The sequence below is a fragment of the Chiloscyllium punctatum genome, chromosome 22 (genome assembly GCF_047496795.1).
Source record: "Chiloscyllium punctatum isolate Juve2018m chromosome 22, sChiPun1.3, whole genome shotgun sequence".
NCBI classification, from domain to species: Eukaryota; Metazoa; Chordata; class Chondrichthyes; order Orectolobiformes; family Hemiscylliidae; genus Chiloscyllium; species Chiloscyllium punctatum.
Genome location: NC_092760.1, coordinates 41,410,553 through 41,434,035, shown reverse-complemented (window position 1 = coordinate 41,434,035; position 23,483 = coordinate 41,410,553). Strand labels below are relative to the sequence as shown.

General features: G+C 40.9%; 1 protein-coding gene across 1 annotated transcript in view; it reads left to right on the top strand.

The window, feature by feature from the left end:
• The window catches only part of epx (eosinophil peroxidase), a 66,762-nt gene that overhangs the window by 12,340 nt on the left and 30,939 nt on the right, over nucleotides 1-23,483 (top strand). The window contains exons 3-9 of the mRNA XM_072592141.1: nucleotides 339-432; nucleotides 9,137-9,312; nucleotides 15,898-16,030; nucleotides 19,225-19,354; nucleotides 19,461-19,667; nucleotides 19,759-20,119; nucleotides 23,157-23,317. Coding sequence (XP_072448242.1) covers nucleotides 339-432; nucleotides 9,137-9,312; nucleotides 15,898-16,030; nucleotides 19,225-19,354; nucleotides 19,461-19,667; nucleotides 19,759-20,119; nucleotides 23,157-23,317 — 1,262 coding nt within the window. The remainder of the gene's footprint in view (nucleotides 1-338; nucleotides 433-9,136; nucleotides 9,313-15,897; nucleotides 16,031-19,224; nucleotides 19,355-19,460; nucleotides 19,668-19,758; nucleotides 20,120-23,156; nucleotides 23,318-23,483) is intronic.

Genomic DNA, 23,483 nt, shown 5'->3' with positions numbered 1-23,483 from the left:
AGACCTCAGTTCCCACTGGCTTTACCAGCCTAGCCACCAGAAACACTTGAGATTTTTATGCAGTTTAATTCCATATCACTGACATGGAAACATGGACAAGCTTTCTGCTCAGACTAAAGCAGAGAGGATGCATTTTCAGCTGAGAATTCAACAGAAGATCACATTTCTATGTTTGGATGACCTAGTGTCTAAGGATAGCTTCCCAGAAATGGAATATACGGAACTAAATAGGACTTTAAAAATAATTAATGTAAATCTACAGTTTCTCCAAAAATAATACTATTGAATCTATTGCTTCACTCTTTAAACCATATACCAATTCCTTTCTGCTCTTGCAGGATTGGTGACTCAGCGTGGGAGCGGGCTTGTCAATGACGCAATTCAGCGAGCACTTGATCTTGTCAATGCAGCATATAAAAGATCAAGAGACAGGTAAAATGTTAAATAAAAGGGGCAAGTTCAGTTTTCTTTTATACTGCAAAACCAGTTCATGTGTCAGAGCCCACCAACAAAAAACTCCACATCAAAACGTGGAAAAGAATAGGCAGCAGGTTGAAATGAATCTAGTGTAATGCATTTGAAATTAATTTTACAAGAAACTGTAGAAGATAGAGACTCTAGGAGTTCTGAGCTCCAATAATGAGGCCACAGGGAGTGGAGAACAATTTGATAGACAATTGTGTTATTGTGAGGAACCAGATACACTGTAAATTACACACAAATTTCATTCAGAAAGTTCTCAAAGATTAGATTACTTACAGTGTGGAAACAGGCCCTTCGGCCCAACAAGTCCACACTGACCCGCTGAAGCGTAACCCACCCATTCCCCTACAATTACCCCTTTACCTAACACTACGGGCAATTTAGCATGGCCAATTCACCTGACCTGCACATCTTTTGGACTGTGGGAGGAAACCAGAGCACCCGGAGGAAACCCACGCAGACACGGGGAGAATGTGGAAACTCCACACAGTCAGTCGCCTGAGTCGGGAATTGAACCTGGGTCTCTGGCGCTGTGAGGCAGCAGTGCTAACCACTGTGCCACCGTGCCGCCCACCATCAGATAGCTGATGCAAGAAAGTAAAATGTTACTGGGTGAGATTTGCTATAAGGTATGTCATTGACAGACTACGCAAGGAGATTTACCTGATTTTCAAATATTGACTCAGTAGGTAGTGATTTTATCTCTGAAACAGTAATTTGTGAGCTGTAAGGCCACAGAACAGGACTCCCTAATCTAAGTGATACATTTAAAATATCTTACATTTTATGTAGGACCTTTAAATTATTGGAAGGTGTCCTATGGCATTTCATGCTCGATGCATCAGATAAAGTGCTGTCTTGCTGGAGGTGTAATTCTTTGAATTAGACTCTTAATTGGTGCCAAGAGTGTGGTGCTGGAAAAATACAGCGTCAGGCAGCATCCGAGGAGCAGGAGAATCAACGCTCTGGGCAAGAGGCCTTCATCTTGCCCAAAACGTCGATTCTCCTGTTCCTCGGATGCTGCCTGACTTGCTGTGCTTTTCCAGCACCACACTCTCAACTCTGATCTCCTCACTTTGTGCCACCTACCTCTTTATGCCAAGAAGTTATCCTGGTTAATATACTTTGCTCCGTCAGTACAGTTTAATTTGTCTTTAATCTTGCTGGGCTCTGAATTTATCTAAATAAATAACAATGACCACACTTCAAAGTTAATTATCATGTGAAATGATTGTTGATATTTCAGAGATCTAGCATCGCACTGCATATTTGCATGTCAGTTTGCTATCCAGATGGCGTTGTAAACTTGTCTCAATGGAGGGGGGGGCTGTGGGGCGGGGGTGATGTGGTAATGAGAAGTTTGCTTTGTACATACCTCATCCTGTACCTGAACTAGATGCGTTCAATAGGATCTGTGTGCTACTTGCTCCCAAGTATATCCTCGTTTACTGAACTTTGAACAACGGAAAATAAATTACAAGATATGAATGAAACTATACTAACTATAAACATGCAAACACGCACAACCATATGCAAATTCAGGCCACCCGCCACTTCCGTATCTCATTCGAGTCTCGATAACGCATCAGCAATCATGTTATCGCGACCTGTCAAATGTACAATAGTCAAATTGAATGGCTCTAATAACAAGCTCCATCTAAACAGTCTGGCATTTTTGTCCTTAAATGTTTCCACAAAATGTCAATGGGTTATGATCAGTGTATACGATTGTCTCAGATGAATTGCTGGTCATATAACCACTGAAATGTTGTAAGGCCAACACCAAGCTTAAAGTCCCTTTCTCTGTTGATGAATGTTCAGCTTCCTGGACAAATACCCAATGGGTCTTTCTATTCCCTCGTCATCCTCCTGCAGGAACACTGCATCAACACCCACATCACTGGCATCGATAGCCACCCTGAAACGTTTCGTGTAATCCGGTGTGGTGGATGCTGGGGCAGTGGTTAACACAAGTTTTAGGCGGTCAAATGCCTTTTGACAGTCCGCTATCCACTGAAACGTCTTGCCCTTTTTAACAATTCAGTGGGTGGAGCAGTCACACTGCTAAAGTTCAGCACAAACTTTCAGGAAAATCCACTCAATCCCACGAACCGTAGTACTGCTTTTTTCATTGACGATGTGGGAAATTCCCCAATTACTTCCATTTTTGCATCCTGTGGTGTCATTTGTCCATGTTCAATAACATGGTCCAGGAAGGTGACTTGGGCTTGGCAAATTCACTTCTAACGAGATTTACGACCAAGCCTGCCTTCTAAAGTTGATCAAACAAATCCGATAAATGCTGTAAATTTCCTTCCACAAGTGACTAAAAATCACCAGGTCATCAATATACACCACACAGTTGGGTAATCTGGCAATGATCTTATTAGTCAGTCTCTGAAATGTGGCGGAAGGGTTTTTCATACCAAATGGCATGACTTTGATCTGATATAGTCCATTTGGTGTTACACATGCCAAAACTGCCTTTGCTCTCTCTGACAGGGGTACTTGGCAGTAGCATCTGAGCAAGTCCAACTTAGAAATGTAAGTTGCTTATCACATTTTTTTGACACAGTCCTCCAACTGTGGAATTGGATATGCATCAGTCTTTGTGATAGTCCACACATAACCATTGAGCACCATTTGGCTTTGGCACCATGACTATGGGTGAGTTCTAATCATTGTAACTCACTTCAATTATACCATCTTGGAGCATGTGCTTGATCTCCTTCTGAACCTGTGTCAACTTTAGAGGGTTATGCTTATAAGGATGTTGCTTAATTGGAACAGCATCTCCTATATCTATATCATGATCAATTAGGTTAGTACTTCCCAGTTTATTTCTGCACACCTCCCCATGAAATAGTAATAACTCTCCAGGTCATTTTGATTTTCTTGTGGAAGGTAACTCAATAATTTATCCCAATTTTTGATAACTTCTTCATTGTCCAATTTGATTTGAGGAATGCCCAATTCGGAATCCTCCAAACTTGGTTCTTCCTTCTGTGCTGTAATCATTAATACCTTCTCCTCTTACTTTCCTCCCCTATCAAAATACCTTTTGAGTACATTCACATGACACACTCTGTGAGATTTCTTCCTGTCTGGAGTCCTTATCAAGTAGTTCACCTCACTCAATTTCATCACAATTTGATGTGATCTACTAAACCTGGCTTTTAAAGGCTCACCTGTTACTGGAAGTAACACCAATATCTTATCACCAATTTCAAAACTGCAAATTTGTGATTTGTTATCTGCTTCCTGTTTCATTGTATGCTGTGATACTTTTAAATGCTGTCTACCAACTCTCCAGCTCTATACAATCATTCTCTAAAATTTGACACATAGTCCAAATGGGTGATCTCTGAATTCTGACATATTTGTTTCTCCTTAATAAATTTTAATGGTCCTTTTACTTCATGCCCAAAAGTTAATTCAAATGGACTGAATTTGGTTGATTCATTCGGTGCATCTCTGATCACAAAAACTAAAAATGGCACTCCCTTATCTCAATCATCTGGATAATCCTGACTATAAGTCCTCAACATGATCTTTAATGTTTGATGCCATCTCTCTAGCGCTCCCTGCATTTCCAGATTGTTTTGCCAGTGGGATATAGAAAGGAGATGCTGCGAGTGGTGCATGAGGTACCATTTGGAGGTCATTTAGGGGTGAAAAAACACAGGCTAAAATTTGAATTGCTTTATTCCCAAGTTTTTCATAATTTGGATAAGTTTGGATGTGAAGTTTGATCATTGATCTGACTGGATCTCTATTGGCACTCCGTATCTAGTTAAAAAACTTAAGTAATTCTTCTAACCCTTTTAGCTATGATGTTGCATAATGGGATTGCTTCTGGAAATCTAGTCAACACATTCATTATTGTTAATAAATCCTTATTCCCACTTTTTGTTTGATGTAGAGGACCTACGCAATCAATCAAGAGTCTTGTGAAAGGTTCCTCAAATGCTAGAATATGTATTAAATGTGCAGGTTTTATTACTGTCTGTGGTTTTCTGATTAGCTGACATGTATGACATGTCTAGCAAAATTCAACTCCATCCTTGTGTAGTCCAGGCCAGTAAAAATGTCTTTGTATTTTAGCTTGTTTTCCTCACCCCTAAATGACCTCCAAGTGGTAGCTCATGTGCCACTCACAGCACCTCCTTTCTTTACCCTCCTGGCAAAACAATTTAATGAATCTCTGCCCATTTCTCATCTGCTTGAATGTGTGATGGTCTCCGTTTCTTCAATAAGAAATCATTTGTTAAGATAACACATAGAGATGCATTCAGTTTCCTTCTCTGTAAATGCCTTTTGATATACCGGTTTTAACTCTTCACCTTTCTGCTGTAATTCAATCAGCTTAGCAGAGCTAAAGATATTTGCATGTATACCTATTTGTACCTGCTCTGTTCTACTTATCTGATCAAAAAAGGTATTGGATAATGCAATGTCAGCTTCCTTTTTTGTGCCGTTTGATCTCTCCTACTTCAACTTGTGCCTCTGTGATCTTGTGACCATACAATCGGGGAAAGTTCCTGCATAAACATTCTTCATATTTTCAGTTGCCTGTGTCTCCACTAGCTTTTCAACAAGAGTAGGCAGCATGCCTACCAGTGAATCAGCTATATAATTTACAAGGACAAATTGGATTCCTGGAGCTGAGAATTTGTCCAGTACTCTTACCAAAAATTCTCCACTCTTCTCTGGACTCTCTAGCCTCACTTTACATAAGTGAGCACTTTTTGTCTCACCATGAATTCCTGTTACCAGTACCTTTTCTGGAAATAGTCCCTCAGGAGTACATATCTCCTCATCCTTCAGCATTACTGACTGAGAGGATCCTGTGTCCCTTAATATTGTAACTTCTTTACCTGCTACTCCTAGCCTATGTGAATAAACTTTACCCTTGCATGTATATTTTTTAAGTAGATCTGGCACTTCCTCTTTAACCAGATTCTGATCATCTTAAACAGTCTGAGGCAATTGTCTAACTTCCCTTGTGCTTTTTGTTACTAGTTCAACAAAACTCCCAGGCTTGTCAGATTTTCCTACATCTGTCTTTCCCCTAGCCCACCAACACTATGATTTTGTGTGGCCCTCTTAATTACAATGAAAACACTGGAGCTTTTTAACTCCTTTGTCCCCCTCAAGGGTTTCCTTTTTACCCTGTGGTAATTATCCTTATGATCTTCACTGAGATCTATCTTTCCCTTTCCACGTGAGGATTTCTCTTTGCCCCAGTTTCTATCCCTCATGGACTGAAAATGATTCTGGAAGCCAAACCGAGTTTTATGAACTAGCTCATAATCATCAGCCACTTCAGCTGCTAACCTTGCTGTTTGAACTCTCTGCTCTTCCACATGAGTTCACACTACTTTAGGCAGTGAATTTCTGAATTCCTCCAAAATAATTACCTCTCTAAGGGCATCATAGTTTTGCTCGATTTTTAAAACTCTTATTTATCTACTGAAATTACTCTGTTTGATCCTTTCAAATTCAATACAGGTTTGACCAGGGTCCCTCCTTAGATTCTGGAAACATTGTCTATAGGCTTCTGGTACAAGCTCATAAGCACTTAAACTGGCTTTTTTCACCTCCTCATACTCCTTGATACCTCCTCTGATAGGGATGTCAACACCTTACTCGCCCTACCTATAGGTTTCATTTGGATCAACAAAACACCATTGCAAGTGGCCACTGCATTTGTTTAGCCACCCTTTCAAATGAGATGAAAAAGACTTCTCATTAAATTTAGGCAATGCTTGAACATACTTAAACAGTTTCTCACTTGGGTGTCTGATGACCAGGGGCTTGCTCATCCTCACGCTCTTCCTCACTCAGCCTTTATCTCCAGCCTTTTAAGCTGACTCTCCTTTTTAAGTGTAAGTTTTTAAAGTTCAAAAGCTCTTTTTTTCTTTCTGTTCTGCTGCTCTTTCTTTCCCTCTCTTCTGCTTTTAATTGTATATCAAACGGTTTCATTTCTGTTGCCCTTTCTTTACCTCTCACCTCTAACTCAAGCTGCATCATTTGAAATTGAATTCTTGCCATCTCTATAGATTCTGATGGTTTCTCCAACAAGTTTAAATGCTGAGCTACTTCTGTAATTATCTCTCCTTTCATCATAGAAACAGGCAGCTCCAATTCCAGTTTCTCTGCTAATTCCTGCAGCTTGGACTTTTTCACCTTTTGCAAAACTTCCAAAGTCACCACATCTACATCGAGAGAACTTTTGGTGGCTGAAAGAGCCATTCTTATCCCAAGCTTTGTCTACCCAACCAAACCAACACCCAAAATAAAGACATTGGCATCTACCACTTGCTGTTTAAAATCCCACAAAGAGACCTCAGTCTGTTATGGTCTAGGCCAGACTACTCAAAACATTCTTATGCAGACAGCCCCGACCATAACTTTGCAATTTGTTTCATTAAGTGCACCATGAAAATTACCTGGATTAAGTTAGCGAGGTTGACTACCAGGTTTTAAAACAGAAAAATAATTATTCACAAAATTACACAATGAAACATAAAGAACAGAATAAAGAACCCCTACAGAACTCACTCTATCCAAACTAGACTTAATTATGCTGTTCCAAATATACACAACAGTCCCAATAAGCAAATCTTCTTGAAACACAGTTAAGAAACGGAACAGATGCTTACAGGTTGGTTAGAAGGGCAGAGAAAGAGAGAGAGAGAGACAGAGAGAGAGAGAGTGAGTGTTTGTTTCCACACAGATCACTGTTGAACTCGCAAACAGTTCTGTACTGAACTAAACTGCTCAGCTAGAGAGCTCACCACTCCCCTTTCACTATATGGATCACTTCCAAAACATGACCATTTTGGCCTGAAGTCTCATCTGTTTACATATAAACAAAAAGACCTCTCAATACCTTTTAATCTCTGTTCCAAACCAGTCTAATCAGCACCAAAGTGGTTTATTACTCCTCTGAAAAAAACCAAGGACAAAATACTCTTGAGAAAAGGAACAACTTTTAGAAAAAAGAAACCAGCTTTGTGACAGTACATCCAGCTGTCACTGTGCATCTGTGGTAGACTGAAGGTTTAAAGTAGTGCTTATGGCTCCAATCAAGTGTGTGCCTTGGTTATGTGACCACGATGCCATTCGAAACTAATCCCATCTGCCCGCACCTTGTCTGTATTCCTCTATTCCCTGTTTGTTCATGTGTCTGTCTATATCTCCCTCAAACATAGCTAATGAATCGACTTCTATATTCTCCCCTGGCAGTGTGTTCCAGGCACCTACCACCGTCTGTGTAAAAACCTTGCCTCGCACATCTCCTTTCCCCTGCTCATTTTAAATCCTTGTCCCTCATCAATTATCTACATCACTTGCACAAAAATTCTCAAACAAGACCTCCCCTAAACAAAGCCATGCAGACTATCCCTAATAAGTCCATTCTTTTCCAAATGTAAGTAAATCCTGTCCCTAAATGTCCTACCATTAATTTCCTGGATTATGCCTGTTACTTTCTCTACAAAGGAGTGACATTTGATAATCTCTGATCTTCTAGGGCCTTTCTACTTTAATATTTTTCAAGACATCCAACACCACCTCCTTCTTAATATTGACACACTCCAGAATATCAGCATACCCTTCCCAGATCTTATAATCTATTTACTTCTACTTGGTGAATACCAATGCAAAGCACTCTTTAGGGACCCTTGCCCATTTCTTCTAGCTCAATGCATAAATTCTCTCCTTTGTCCTTGAGTGGACTTAGCCTTTCTCTAGCTACATTGAATATTGTTAAAAATCACACAACACCAGGTTATAGTCCAACAGGTTTATTTGGAAGCACTAGCTTTCAGAGTGCTGCTTCTTCATCAGGTGAGCAGTGCTCCAAAAGCTAGTGCTTCCAAATACACCTATTGGACTATAACCTGGTGTTGTGTGATTTTTCACTTTGTACATTTCAGTCCAACATCAGCACCTTCAAATCTTGAATATTGTTGGAACCATTGTCAAATGGAGTTTCGTAAAATGATGCCTCAAGCGATTTCTGGTTGGCTGGACAATGGCATCAGAAAGTGGCCAAAGCCATTTGTCAAAACATCCCAACTTGTCATTTGCCCAAAGTAGATTGGGCAGCCCCTAGTGGCCAAATAGCAATTTCTTGCTATTGCTTCATGTCATTGATGACAACTTTGAGTTGGAAATTAGGGAGTGTTGAGATTTTCTTCTCTCCAACTAACTCAGTAGAATCCCTTCAAATAAAGGACTGGAGGTTCGACAGGATGATGAGTCAAACTCGTGGACTGATTTATACATTTTATCTCCCTACTTTGTACACATTCTGTTGGGAAGGGTTCATACAAGATTTACACCACCGTGTGTAAACTATTTATTAGTCTAAGATAAAACAAAAAACTGTGAACATTGGAGATCTGAAACAAAAACAGAAAGTGCTGGAGAAACTTAGCAGGTCTGTAGAGAGAAAACAGTTAATGTTTCAAGTCCAGTGACTCTTCATCTGAACTGGACTGGTCAGAAGCTCAGTTCTTACAAAGGACCACTGGACTCGAAATGCTAACTCTGTTTTTCTCCCTACAGATGCTACCAGACCTGAGTTTCTCCAACATTTTCTGCTTTTATTAAATTGCTCTAAGATGTGTTCTTTGATTTCTAGGAGTAAAGCAATGCTGGCCGAAGGCTTCGTTAGTGCCAGTGACCTGCTAGGCTTCTTCAAACATCCAGTAGCAGAGACTCGCACAGCAGTGAGAGCAGCTGAGTTGATGGAAACTGCCATAGAACTCATTCGGCAGATGGTGTACACTCAGGAGAAGATATTCATGAATGTAACAGGTAAACAACAACAACTTATTTTTAGATAACAGCTTTGAAGTTAAAGTATTCTGCTGCATTTTACAAAATAACAAGAAATCCCATGTGGAAGACAGAAACAGAGATGGACTGGGGAGCAGATATTAAAATCAGTCTCGTTTTGCATCACATTCTGATAATATCATTTTTGGCCTTCTTATAGTCACTCAAAGATTTTGGTAAAGTTAAAACCTCACAAGAGACAAAGGAAGACTGAAATCAGATCTAGATATAATAGCAGAACAGGCCCACATCTAAAAGCTGGTATTTGGATGGATAAATGTAGTATTACACATAAGACTGATCTAACTGTAATATATTGCAATAATCGAGGATTTTGATATACTGAGCTCTCTGATGCCCTCTCTGTTGGGGAGGTGTAACTAAAGTTTGTTCAATAATGGCTATCTGCTGTGAGCTCACATACAATACAACATACACCACTAAGGGTTGTTATGGACCAGGCCAGACACTTTCAAAACATTAAGAAAGTGATCCAGACCCTAACATTGTTAGTTGTTTTAAGCAGGTGTAACGTGGATATTCCAGGAATGTTGCAGCTTAGTTGTAAACAAAACAGTTTATTTACAAGATTACCGCTTGTAACACAAACAACAGAGAACAGAATACTGAATAGCTTAATCTATCCAAAAATCCAACAGGTCATCCTAACTTGATGATGCTGTTCCAAATACTTGCAACAATTTCATGAACACCCCTTGGCACAAAAGGTAAAATCAAACACAGGGTCTTACAGGAGAGACATCAAAGAGAGACCAGCATGGACCTGCTTCTTTGAGTCCAGAAGCTTTCTCCACACTTCTGTTAAAACCCAAACCAAACCAGAGAAAAGCTCACCTGGGAGAACTGGCCACTCCCCTTTCATTGTACAACTGTGTATTTTAACTTGAAAGCTTTCTGTCTGAGGCAGTATCTGTTAGCTATAATCAAATTGGCCCTAAATTCCTTTAACCCCAGACTTTCAGAGTACGTGTCACTTATGACCTCTCTGAGAAAAAAGCCAAGGACATCATAATCTTGTTAAAGGAGTGGCTTCATCTCAGGTTTCAATACTAAAATCTTTTAGGCAGCAAGGACACCTAGATGTTATCATGAATGAGTCCTTAAAAGTATATGCCAATGTTATAAGGTTATCATGAAAGCAAATTGAAAACTAGGAGCCATTCCGACGAAGGGTTACTGGACTGAAAACATTAATTCTGGTTTTCTCTCTACAGGTGCTGCCAGACCTGCTGAGTTTCTCCAGCACTTTCTGGTTTTGTTTAAATCACCAGTATCCACAGTTCTTGATTTTATTATAGAAAAGTAGGAGCTATTGCTGGAAAGGTACGAAGCATAAATCAAGTTTACTTTCTTTATATAAGACCTTGATTAGGCCTCTATTTGCAATATTGTGTTTTGCTTGATCAACTAGAATGATATCTTATTTAAAGACTCTTACATGTTTATATAACCATGGTCCACTTAGTCGAGAAAAGCACAGTCAATGAGTTAACATCATGTCACATGATTTTACAGTTCTTAGATACCAAGTCATTTATTGCATGATAGCAATAATTACAGGTACATTTGGCCAAAACTACTCAGACCTGAGGGAGCTGGTACAGACAAATCTGCTCACTCCAGAAGCTGGAATAGAACTCCTCGTCTTCACGCTCACAGTGTGGTGTGACATAATAGAATATTGGAGTCAATGTTATAAGAACAGTAACTTCTTCAGAATAGTTACCTCATGCAGTACCTCCACACAAGATTTCTTTCCTCCTAGTTAACCCATTATATATTCATGTAAGGAATTATCATGCAAGATATCAATAAGTGCAATTACATTTAGTGAGGCATAATTATTAGGAATTTAGGGAGCTGTTATAGATACAGTTCCCTTCAAAACCTAAAGCAGAATAACCTGTCTCCATTCACAGACTGTGTGTGACCATCACTTGATTGGATGGAATAGTAAATTGGTGATTGATTAGCTCAGTCGCCTGGATACTGGCTTGCAATGCATAATGATGCCTACAGTGTGTATTCAATTCAAATATCAGCTGAGGTTAGCATGAATGTCCTACTTTCTCAACCTTTCCCCTTTCCTGGGTTGTGGTGACTCTCGGGGTAAACCACTAGCAGTTATCTCTGATGAAAACATGGGACTATAAGGATATTCCTTTACTTCTACAGATGAAGCAAATGTAACATGAACATCAACACCTTTGGAACAATTACTTTATATGACAGATTATTTCAATGTTGGTATTCTACGTAGAGTACTGTAAAGAAAGAACTTTAGGATTTTGTCCCAGTGATGATGAAGGCTCTAAGTCAGGATGCCTGTGCCTTGGAGGGGAACTTGCAGGAGATTGTCCCCACGTGGGAACATTGTCATGGTTTTGGAGGGGTTTGTTCTGTCCAGCTGCTGAAAGAATCAACTCGGTTACTAATCCATTTAATCTCTTAAAGAAACATTCAATGATTTTTGTTTCTTGACCAAATTAAAAATCTGTATTCATTAATATTATGCTTTTAAAGATCAGATATTTTCCTTGGCACTGCATTTTTAGCGACACAAAGATCATCAAATCCACTGTTTAAGCATTAGAATCATAGCTTTAATATAACTACATAACTGACCTTCGTTTATAGTACATGGAACAGCAAGATTTTTACCGATGTTTTGGGAAGTAGATTTGTCTCTTTTCTTGTGAAAACAGCAACATAGTAGATTCAGACAGAACCCTAAACCCCAGTTTTAATCAGACATTCATCTGGCTGTCTTTGCCCAGCGAAGCATTAGCTGTCGGACCTGCGAAACTGCTTATTGTTAGAGCGGAAAAGATCAAAGAACAAAGAAAATTTACAGCCCAGGGACAGGCCCTTTGGCCCTCCAAGCCTGAGCCGATCCAAATGTACTGTCTAAACCTGTCAGTCAATTCCTAAGCATTTGTATCTCTCTGCTCCCCACCTACTCATGCATCTATCCAGACGCCTGCCTCAACCATCTCTGCTGGCAACGCGTTCCAGACGCCCACCAACACCTGTGTGAAATACTTGCCACATGTATTCCCCTTAAACTTTCCACCTCTCACCTTGAAAGTCTGTCCTCTCGTTATTGAATCCTTCACCCTGGGAAAAAGCTTGTCTCTATCCACCCTGTCTATACCCTTCATGATTTTGTAAACCTCAAATCAGATCCCCCCCCCATCTTCTCTTTTCTAGTGAAAATAAATCTAACCTACTCAACCTTTCTTCATAGCTAACACCTTCCATACCAGGCAACATCCTCGTAAACCTTCTCTTCACCCTCTCCAAAGCGTCCACATCCTTTTGGTTATGTGGCGCCCCGAACTGTACACAGTATTCTAAATGCAGCCGAACCAATGTCTTGTACAATTTTAACATGACTTGCCAGCTCTTAGATTCAATACCCCGTCCAATGAAGGCAAGCATACTATATGCCTTCTTGCCCACTTGATCCACCTGTGCAGCAACCTTCGGGGTACAATGGATCTGCGCTCCCAGATCTCTCTGCCCATCAACTTTTCCCAAGGCTCTTCTGTTCATTGTATAATTCGCTCCAGAATTAGACTTGCCTAAATGCATCACCTCACATTTGTCTGGACTGAAAGCTACCTGCCACTTTTCCGCCCAACTCTCCAGTCTATCTATATCCTCCTGTATTCTCTGATAGTCCCTTATGCTTTCTGCTACTCCACCAATCTTTGTGTCATCTGCAAACTTGCTGATCATACCAACAGTGCCCCCTTCTAGATCATTTATGTATATTACAAACAACAGTGGCCCCAATACTGACCCCTGTGGAACACCACTGGTCACCTTTCTCCACTTCGAGAAACTCCCTTCAACTACTACTCTCTGTCTCCTGTTGCTCAACCAGTTCTTTATCCACCTAGCTAGAACACCCTGCACACCATGTGACTTCACTTTCTCCATTAGTCTACAATGGGGAACCTTATCAAATGCCTGACTAAAGTCCACGTCTATGACATCAACAGCCCTTCCTTCATCTAACAACTTGGTCACTTCCTTGAAGAACTCTATCAAGTTGGTAAGGTATGATCTCCCCTGCACAAAACCATGTTGCCCATCACCAATAAGCTCATTCCTTTCCAAATATAAATAGATCCTATCTCTCAGTACCCTCTCCAGCAACTTCCCCACCACCGATGTCAGGCTCACTGTCTGTAGTTACCCGGAATATTCCTACTACCCTTCTTGTACAGGGGAACAACATGAGCAACCTTCCAGTCCTCCAGCGCCTCACCTGTATTTAAGGATGCCACAAAGATATTTCCTCTCTCGCCTCCCTCAGCAACCTGGGATAGATCCCATCTGGTCCTGGGGATTTGTCCACCTTAATAACCTCTAGCATACCCAACACATCTTCCCTACTTATGCCAACGTGATCCAGACTAGTCACACATGAGAGAAAGATGATGAATCTTGAAATTAGAGATAGAAGATTCTTACAGTCTCAAGTCTCCACCTGGCTGCCTATTTGTTTTCTCTTCTGGTTCCCAGTCTTCTGCCACATTAGTTTAAAACCTCCCCAACAGCAGTAGCAAAAACTCCCACAAGGACATTGGTTCCGGTCTGGTTCAGATGTAGACCGTCCCTTTTATAATAGTCCCTCCTTCCTCAGAACCGGTCCCAATGTCCAACAAATCTGAACCCCTCACTCCTACACCATCTCTCAAGCCACATGTTCATCCTGCCTATTTTTTCATTTCTACGCTGGCTAGCACGTGGCACTGGTAGTGATTCAGAGATCACTACCTTTGAGGTCCTCTTCTTTAACTTCTCTCCTAGCTCCCTGAATTCTTCTTTCAGGACCTCATTTTAGATTAGATTAGATTACTTACAGTGTGGAAACAGGCCCTTCGCCCCAACAAGTCCACACCGCACCCGCCGAAGCGTAACCCACCCATACCCCTACATTTACCCCTTACCTAACACTACAGGCAATTTAGCATGGCCAATTCACCTGACCTGCACATCTTTGGACTGTGGGAGGAAACTGGAGCACCCGGAGGAAACCCATGCAGACACGGGGAGAATGTGCAAACTCCACACAGTCAGTCACCTGAGGTGGGAAATGAAGCCAGGTCTCTGGCGCTGTGAGGCATCAGTGCTAACCACTGTGCCACCGTGCCGCCCACAACTCGCTTTCTACTTGTATTTTTGGTGCCTATATGCACCAAGACAACTGGCTGTTCACCCTCCCCTTTTAGAATGCTCTGCAGCCGATCAGTGACATCCCTGACCCGAGCACCTGGGAGGCAACATACTATCCAGGAGTCCCGTTTTTGGCCACAGAACCACCTATTTACTCTCCTCACAATAGAATCACCTATGACTATGGCCCTACAAATCTTTTTCCTGCCCTTCTGAACATCAGTGGCCGCCACAGTGCCACGATCTTGACAACTGCTGCCCTCTCCCGGTGAGCCATATCCCCCAACAGTATCCAAAACGGTATACCTGTTTAGAGGAAGATGACCGCAGGGGACACTTGCATTGCCTTCCTACTCTTTTTCTGTCTTTTGGTCACCCATTCACTGTCTCCCTCAGCAATCCTAACCTGCGGTGTGACCAGTTCACTAAACGTTCTATCCACGATCTCCTCAGCATCATGGATGCGCCACAGTAAGTCCATTCGCAGCTCCAGAGCTGTCATGCAGTCAAACAACAGCTGCAGCTGGACACACTTCTTGCAAGTGTAAAAGTCAGGAACATCAGACATGTTCCTAAGCTCCCACATCAAGCAAGAGTCATATGCCACGGGTCTGAGGTCCCCTGCCATTGTAAGCTTAGCTTTATATGAACTAACTAAAATCAAACAATGCACTTAAATAAATGAAGAAATAAAAGCCTTACCTTACAGGGTCTTTTTCTTCCAGTTAGAGGAGGGGGGCCACTGCCCAAATATAAATTAAGCCCTTACCTTCCCAGCATCCCTCGCTTCACTCCTCCTTCTCTCCTTGCCACGCTGGCAAAATGGAGGAGTATCAGTCCAAATAAAAGTCTTACTTGACATGTTCATTGTTTACTCCCGACCTTTGACTTATAGCACAATTCCAGATCAATTATTTTAATATCTCAGTGGATAGCAGATGCACTGGTGAAACAACATTGGCCCAACCCCCTTTCAATACCAGTTACCTGTGGCACTGCATTTGGGGTGCAATGTCCAAATCCCTGTGACCCTAAAATGGAAGAAAGAAGACAGATTCACAACTCCTGAAGCTCTACTAGAAAATGAACATGTGGACATCAGATTAGTGCAGGAATGGAGGTCAGCTCTGATGCCCTTACTAGCGGATAAGTTTCCCAAATCTCCTGTCTCGATCCATATGAAAAGAATGATCACTCAGACAAGGAGTGAGATTTTGAATAGGAGTCAATGCCTTCGGGGCAAATGAGGAGAAGGGTTGCAATTAACAGAGGAAAAGACTTCAAATATCTTGCTGTTTCCCTGACTGAAATCAGACCTTGCTGTCTCTGATGAGAGAGTGTTTATTCCCCTTGCAGATCTGCTCAGCAAGCTCGATCTTCAGGTGCTGGCTGAGGCAACTGGTTGTACCAGCCAGTTGCGGTCGGTGACTTGCTCCAATTCCTGTCTACTGAACAAATATCGAACCATAACTGGCATCTGCAATAACAGGTATTGTACCCACTGGAATAAGTGTGTTGGTGATTTAATCAGATCTATCTGTTGCTAGGACAGTCCATCAATCTTGGTTGCTTCTTCTTAAGTTGATGATCTTAGCTGAAAGTCAATGGCACAAGAATACCAGCAGGTTTGAAGGGAACAGGACAGTTGAAGATGTATTGTTGAGGTGAAACCAAGCTTAGATTCAAAGAGCCAGTAAGGAGATAAGAAATTGTATAATTTCAAAGGGAAATATTGCTTTTTGTCATTTATATGGCAATGATTTGGATGTGAACATAGGGGGTATAGTTAGTAAGTACACAGATAACACCAAAATTGGAGGTGTAGTAGATAGCGAAGAAGGTTACCTCAGACTATAACAGGATATTGATCCAATGGGCCAATTGGCTGAGGAGTGGCAGATGGAGTTTAATTTAGGTAAATGTGAGGTGCTGCATTTTGGAAAGGCAAATCAGGGCAGGATTTATACACTTAATGGTAAGGTCCTGAGGAGTGTTGCTGAACAAAGAGACCTTGGAATGCAGGTTCATAGCTCCTTAAAAGTGGAGTCACAGGTAAATAGGATAGTGAAGAAGGCATTTGGTATGCTTTGCTTTAGTGGTCACAGCATTGAATAAAGGTGTTGGGAAGTCATGTTGTGCTATACAGGACATTTGTTAGGCCACTTTTGGAATACTGTGTGCAGTTCTGGTCTCCCTGCTATAGGAAGGATGTTATGAAACTTGAAAGGTTTCAGAAAAGATTTACAAGCATGTTGCCAAGGTTGAAGAGTTTGAACTACAAAGAGAAGCTAAATACACTGGAGCAGTTTTCCCTGGAGCATCGGAGGCAGGCGGTGACCTTATAGAGGTTTATAAAATCATAAGGGGTATGGATAGGGTAAATAGGCAAAGTCTTTTCCTGGACTGGGGAGTCCAGAACTAGAGAGCAGTGAGACGGAAAAGATTTAAAAAAGGACAGAAGGGGCACCATTTTCACGCAAAAGAGTGTATGGAATGAGCTGCCAGAGGTAATGGTGGAGGCTGGTACAATTACAACATTTAAAAGGCATCCAAATAGGAAGGGTTTAGAGGGATATGGGTGAAGTGCCGGCAAATGGGACTAAGTTAATTTAAGATATCTGGTTAGCATGGACGAGTTAGACTGAACGGTCTGTTTCCATTTCGATATGTACATTTGTATGGCTCCATGGCACTACTATTGTCTGGACTCCTTGCCTGATTTAATTCAAGGAAAGCAATTCAAACTAATTGATTCCAAAGCCAGATTTCAGGCAAGTAGTCTTGTGCGGTGGTCAACAGTTTGCAAAAGGAGCAATGTATTCTCAGAGGATTCACCTTGCTGGTGAGATGTTAAACTGAGGCTCTCTCTGTCAACATTATAAAACAAAACTACCATAGACATTTCTCCAAGAGTGAGGGCTTCTCACAGTATCCATTCATTCCCTAACCACTACCACCAAAGTAAATTCATTGGTCATCCTTCTCACTGTAGTTTCCACACCTCCCTATGTACAAATTGACTGACAAATTTGCATAAAACTTTTGAAATAATTAATTAACTGAGAAATATTATGAACAATCCACAGGTGATGTTCCCCAAGTTATAACATATCCAAATGGTATACATCAAATTGTTAAACTCCTGGAATAGGGGAGATGAGCTGATTCCCTTTCTTTATTCACCCACTTCCTTGGCTGGCCACAGCAAGGTTAATTAATATGGATCCCTTCACTTATGGATATCTTCTCCCTTACCCAATCAAGTTAGGTTTTAAAAGGAGCCAATTTATCTCAGCTTTCTGAGTTAGCCAAATAATTAGTTGGAAATGAAAAGTGAATCTAAAAAAGATAAAAGTTAAAAAGATACATAAATCAGCCTTTGGGTTATTTCTAACAGTACATGGTGGAACACAGCTGATAGTTGAACATGGATTTCTAGAGTCCTGGCTTTTCAGGTCATTTGAAATTGCCTTGTCCAGTTGTCTTTTGAACTGGCTTGCTGACCGGTTTCCAGCATTCCAAAATGAGGAAATCCCTTACCTGCAATACAGGGGTGACTTGTAGAAAGCTCCTTGACTGTGATTTTCACTGCACACTAGCACTTGAACCCAAGGTAGTACATCGGTGCCTCAGCTCACGAGCACAAACAGATCATGGTTGAAACTCCCTTTTAACTTCTGTCTTTGTGTATTTTTGAAGAGGAGCAAATACAAACTTGACTCCTTCCCAGCCTGTCATCTTTTCTACCATCGTGTTCACAGCCTGAGATACACACAGGAGACTACAGTTTGGTTTGTAGTGCATTTCTCTCTGAAGCTTCCTTGAGACCTTTCAGCGGTGACATTTCAGGGTTCGTCTATAGAACTTAGATGTGCAGCTAACTTTTGGCTGTATTACTACTTTTTAAGAAATGCTTTGGGACATCTTGAAGATGAGAATATAATAATAAGATGCAATCTGTCTTATTTCTTATTTTCTTCACAAAGATGCAATTGAAGGGTTATTTAAAAAAAACAAGAGCTGACAGGGTATAAAGTGTGAATGGAACGGGAAATGCAATGAATGAATTAGTTTGTCTCCTCAAAAGGAGACCATACCCATGGATTGGTCTACCAACATGTAAGCAAATTTACAGAGAGGAGAAGTGATACATAGTGACCCTATTATTTGAACAAGGAATAACTTTCAGGTGGATAGCTCTTTGTAAATCTGGGACAGCCTCTACATCGATGGATGGTGATCCTTTGAGATGCTGCCCAGCAGAACAGTCTCCTGTATACGAACCACTATCTTCACCACAGTACATAGCACACAGTATATGAGCTATGCCACTCTGTTCACTCGGGTTTTGGCATGTGCTTACTGCCAGTGGAATCTTGTAGAATCTGACCCACACTCTGGAGATCTGGCCGGATACATGTTCAATTAGAAATTGTCTTACTGACTTTATCAGTTGCTTAGATGTCATTAATGTTATAGCCTTACTTCCAGCAAATTAAGATTTCACAAAATCTCTTAGTAGCAGGTATACATTTGTCCCATCAATAGACGTACTACAATTTACTTCACACGTAGAGATTGATTAGAGTCAACATTACTACCTTGTCTAACCCCTTTTGGAATCCTTCAAATGTCTGCTCACCAATAATAAATTATGATTTGTTGTACTTTCTCTAACTATAGACAGCATTCCTGGTGGGGAGCAGCTAATGTCCCGTATACTCGATGGTTACTGCCAGAGTACGATGATGGATTCTCACTTCCGAAAGGATGGGTCAAAAGCAAAGTATATAACAGGTTCCCCTTGCCACTGGTATGTAGTGGGGCACACTGAGACAAGGTAGTTATATACAGTTAGTCAAGCTGTAACAGTAATGAGACAGTTTTCTGAGCTTCACCATTGCATTGGTTATTTCCAGGCCAGGACAGTGTCTACTGCAATCCTGTATACTGGCAATGAGAATATTTCTCTGGACAGCAGGTATGCTCACATACTGGTGGAGTGGGGACAGTGGATTGACCATGATATGGACCTGACACCACAAACTGCCAGTTCTTCTTCCTTTTTTGATAGCAGTGACTGCTCATCATCATGTGACAACAGAGGCCCATGCTTCCCAATACAGGCAAGTCTCTGTTCTACATCACTGATACATACCAGACGTAACATTTCAAATCCTATCCATTTTCCAATGATAAAATCTTGTTGTTTCACAGATCCCTGATGGTGATCCACGTGCCTGTGAAAGTGAGAAATGCATGCCCTTCTTCCGTTCAGCTCCAGCATGTGGGAGTGGCAAGTCTGGTGTCTTCTCCGGACAGCTCCATCCCAGGGAACAAATGAACAGTATCACTTCCTTTGTGGATGCCAGCATGGTTTACGGGAGCACAGACTCCCTGGCACGGAAACTGAGGAATCTTACCAATGATCTCGGATACCTAGCCGTGAACCAGGAATACTCTGACAAAGGCCTGGCCTATCTGCCCTTCATGAGCAAGACACTTCAAAATCCCTGTGAACTGACCAGAGACCAATCTCTCAACACAAAAAGGTCAAATGTTCCTTGTTTTCTGGCAGGTAAAACAATATCAAAGGTGTAAATGCCACAAATTTATCATTATACTGTGAAAGAGAAAGGGGCTGAAAGTAAAGAAAGGCCTTTGAACTTGGACCCAAGTCATCCCATGCATTTTAGACTTGCCAGATGTCTTGTCCAAGAAGTGATAATTCCTCATTTTGAATGCATTGCTGACTTGGTGCCTTCAATCTTTAAATATATTTCAATGCACATTACACTATTGCTGCTAATTGGATGGATCTTTCTACATTTGGCAAACATTGCATTTAGATTAAGCAAAAAAATGTCAAAGTTGCATCTCCTATTTCTTTCCTTTCTTTAAGTACTATCATCACAACCAGTTTGTTTTCTGGCTATAGAGGCTAATAGATAAAATCCCAACCTCTAAGTCTGGACCAAAGGATTTTGCTCAATAACAATATGGCTAACTGATGCCAAAATGCTATCTCCTGAACACAGGAGAACCCCCCTACACTGTACCACACATTGTTAACTGGTTCTATCCTTTACTTCCCATTGTTTAATAATTAAGCAGTACCTTTGTAACCTATAGACTTTTATTTCAGCCATTTGCAGTGTCTCCCTGGATGGTCACAGATCAATGTACGGAAAGCATCCCTTTCTCGTGGTCTCTGAGTCCCTCACTAATGATGGTATCCAGCAAGCAATTATTTCACCTAATACTGTCCTTCTGCTGCATTTATCTCAAGGTGCTCTTAGGTTCTTTACTGCTGGCATCTACTCAAAAACCCTATTTTATCATTATCTTGTGCACATTATTTTGAAGAATGGCTTGTTAAAGCTTTAGCAGGATTTTCCACTTAACCCAAGAGCCTGAAAGCCATTTAGTCCAGTAACTAAGTAATTAATCCAGTGCACTGAATTTCTGCAATAACTTGGTAGATAAAAGTAATGTGTGAAATTCACCCTTAAAGCTTAGAACACTCTAATCCATGACTTAATCTGTACGAAGTTATTTGGTCAAAATTGGATTATCTGTTGAAGTGCTCTGTTTGGCCTTAGTGCTTGAAGGGAAGGGGGAAACAAAAATCAATCCTGTGCCTGATCAGTGATCTCCGCTGGGATCATGTGTGGATGTCAGATTAAGACAGGTCTGCAGTTGCCTGTAACTCTAAGCGAATGTTCACAGTGAAAAATCTGCCATGGGCCAAGGCCGCACTTTCTCTTCTGAATTGGGATTGTACAGTAATAAAAATTCCAGACTCCTCAGACTCAATTCAGGCAGAAGTGTTCGGAGAGGATTTTTGTTCCAGATGGAAGGATCAACTGGAGTTGGGCATATCGCCACCAGAAAGAATATAGGAGTAGCCACAAGTCCAAGATTGAATTAGACTTTATTTCAGTTGTAAAACAAATCAGTTGATCTAACACCAATTCTCACACATTCACACCCATGTGCACGTGCACGGACACACACATATCCCCACCCCATGACTCTTCATGATCTGTGTCCCAATACTTAGCAAGCCATAATCCCACCCACCACCATTTGCACTTAATTCTTCCATGCCATATCCACCAACAGCTGGCCTCAGGAACCCATAGTGAGATAAATTAAAATAATGTTTTCGTATCTATTATAGAAGTAATTATATTTTAATGGAAACACATTCATTAATAAAGCCCATTCAATAAGTATAAAATACCTTCAAGTAGTTACCAAACATAGAATTTGCGTTCATTGTCCCACATCAAATATTGCTAATCTCTTCATAACCATCAAACTGAACTTGTTGTGATAATGATAGACTGTGGGTTGGGTCCAGTAACATTAATCCTCATGTCACTAAATGGTGAAATTGGCAAGCACATTTCTTTTCAACTGCAGATTGGATAGTTCCCCTTTTCAAAATATTATAGAGTTTGAAGAACTTGAATTACTTGAAAATGTAATTAATCTGCAGAAATTATCCATTTAATATGTATGTTCACGTTTTCTTTTAACAGTTGCAAAGGATACTGATCTCTCCCAAAGAGGCAACTGACATTCCCAAAAGAAGAGAACTTTACCTTTGCTCAGATTCTTTTCTCAAATGCCAAAAGCCCACATGGCATGTTTTGGAAATTCCAAGAATGAAAATTGCCCCTATTTGAAAGCAGATGCATACCACTGAGATGTGAAATATGTCCTGCCCAATTACCCTTAACACCATTCCCAGCTAAAATGGTAGTTGCTCAGACTGGGGAGAGACTTTTGGAATTAAGATGAGGGTAGCATGGTGGCTCAGTGGTTAGTACTGCAGCCTCACAGCACCAGGAATCCAGGTCCGATTCCAGCCTCGGGCAACTGTCTGTGTGGAGTTTGCACATTCTCCCTGCTTCTGCATGGGTTTCCTCCGGGTGCTCCAGTTTCCTTCCACAATCACAAAGATGTGCAGGTCAGCTGGATTGGCCATGCTCAATTGCCCATAGTATTAGCTGCATTAGTCAGATGTAAATGGGTCTGGCTGGTTTACTCTTTGGAGGGTCAGTGTGCATTTATTGGGCCAAATGGCCTGTTTCCATACTGTAGGAAATCTAATCAATTGAGTCCTTTATGGCTAAACAAATCCCCCATATTCCAGGAAACAGGAAGAGAAGATTAACATGCAAACAGTATGCAAAATAGTAGCTGACCTCTGTGATACCATTACCTTTCAGAAAAGACAATGGAAGAGACAAACAGTTCTCTCAGGTCAGACCAGTACATACTGGAGTTGAGACCAGTTCTTTATAAACTAACAACCAACTGTGAGAAATTAGTTACCTTGCATTCATTAACAGCAGAGTTAGTTTATAGATTTGAAAAAGGCCCCAGAATTTATAACTATAAAGTTAATGTGAAACATTAAAACGTGTGAACTTTATTGCTCAGAAAATGAACACTTTCCATTTGAGGCACTGGTACCAAGACAAGAGAAACAAAGGTTATTGCAGTAACCATTATGGCCAGTTTCTGTACCAATAAAATAGAAACATTACAGCAAGACTGGCCAGTTTGTCCAAAACCTGAGAATTTGAGAATTTGTCTTGCAGGAGATTCCCGAGCAAATGAACATTTAGGGATGCAGGTACTGCACACAATCTTCTTAAGAGAGCACAATCGAATAGCCTCAGAATTGCACCAACTAAATCCACACTGGAGTGGAGAGATTGTGTACCAGGAAGCACGGAAAATAATTGGAGCATACCATCAGGTAATGAAGAGAATTACTATTGGCAAGATAGGGACCTCTGTATATTCCAAGCAATTTCTTTACGTCTGCATTCAGATCCTTTTAGGCAAAGCACTGTGTTAGGAGATTGTGGCTGTGTGATTTTCTTCAATGCTTACATCTAAACTGCATTTTATCCAGGCTTTAA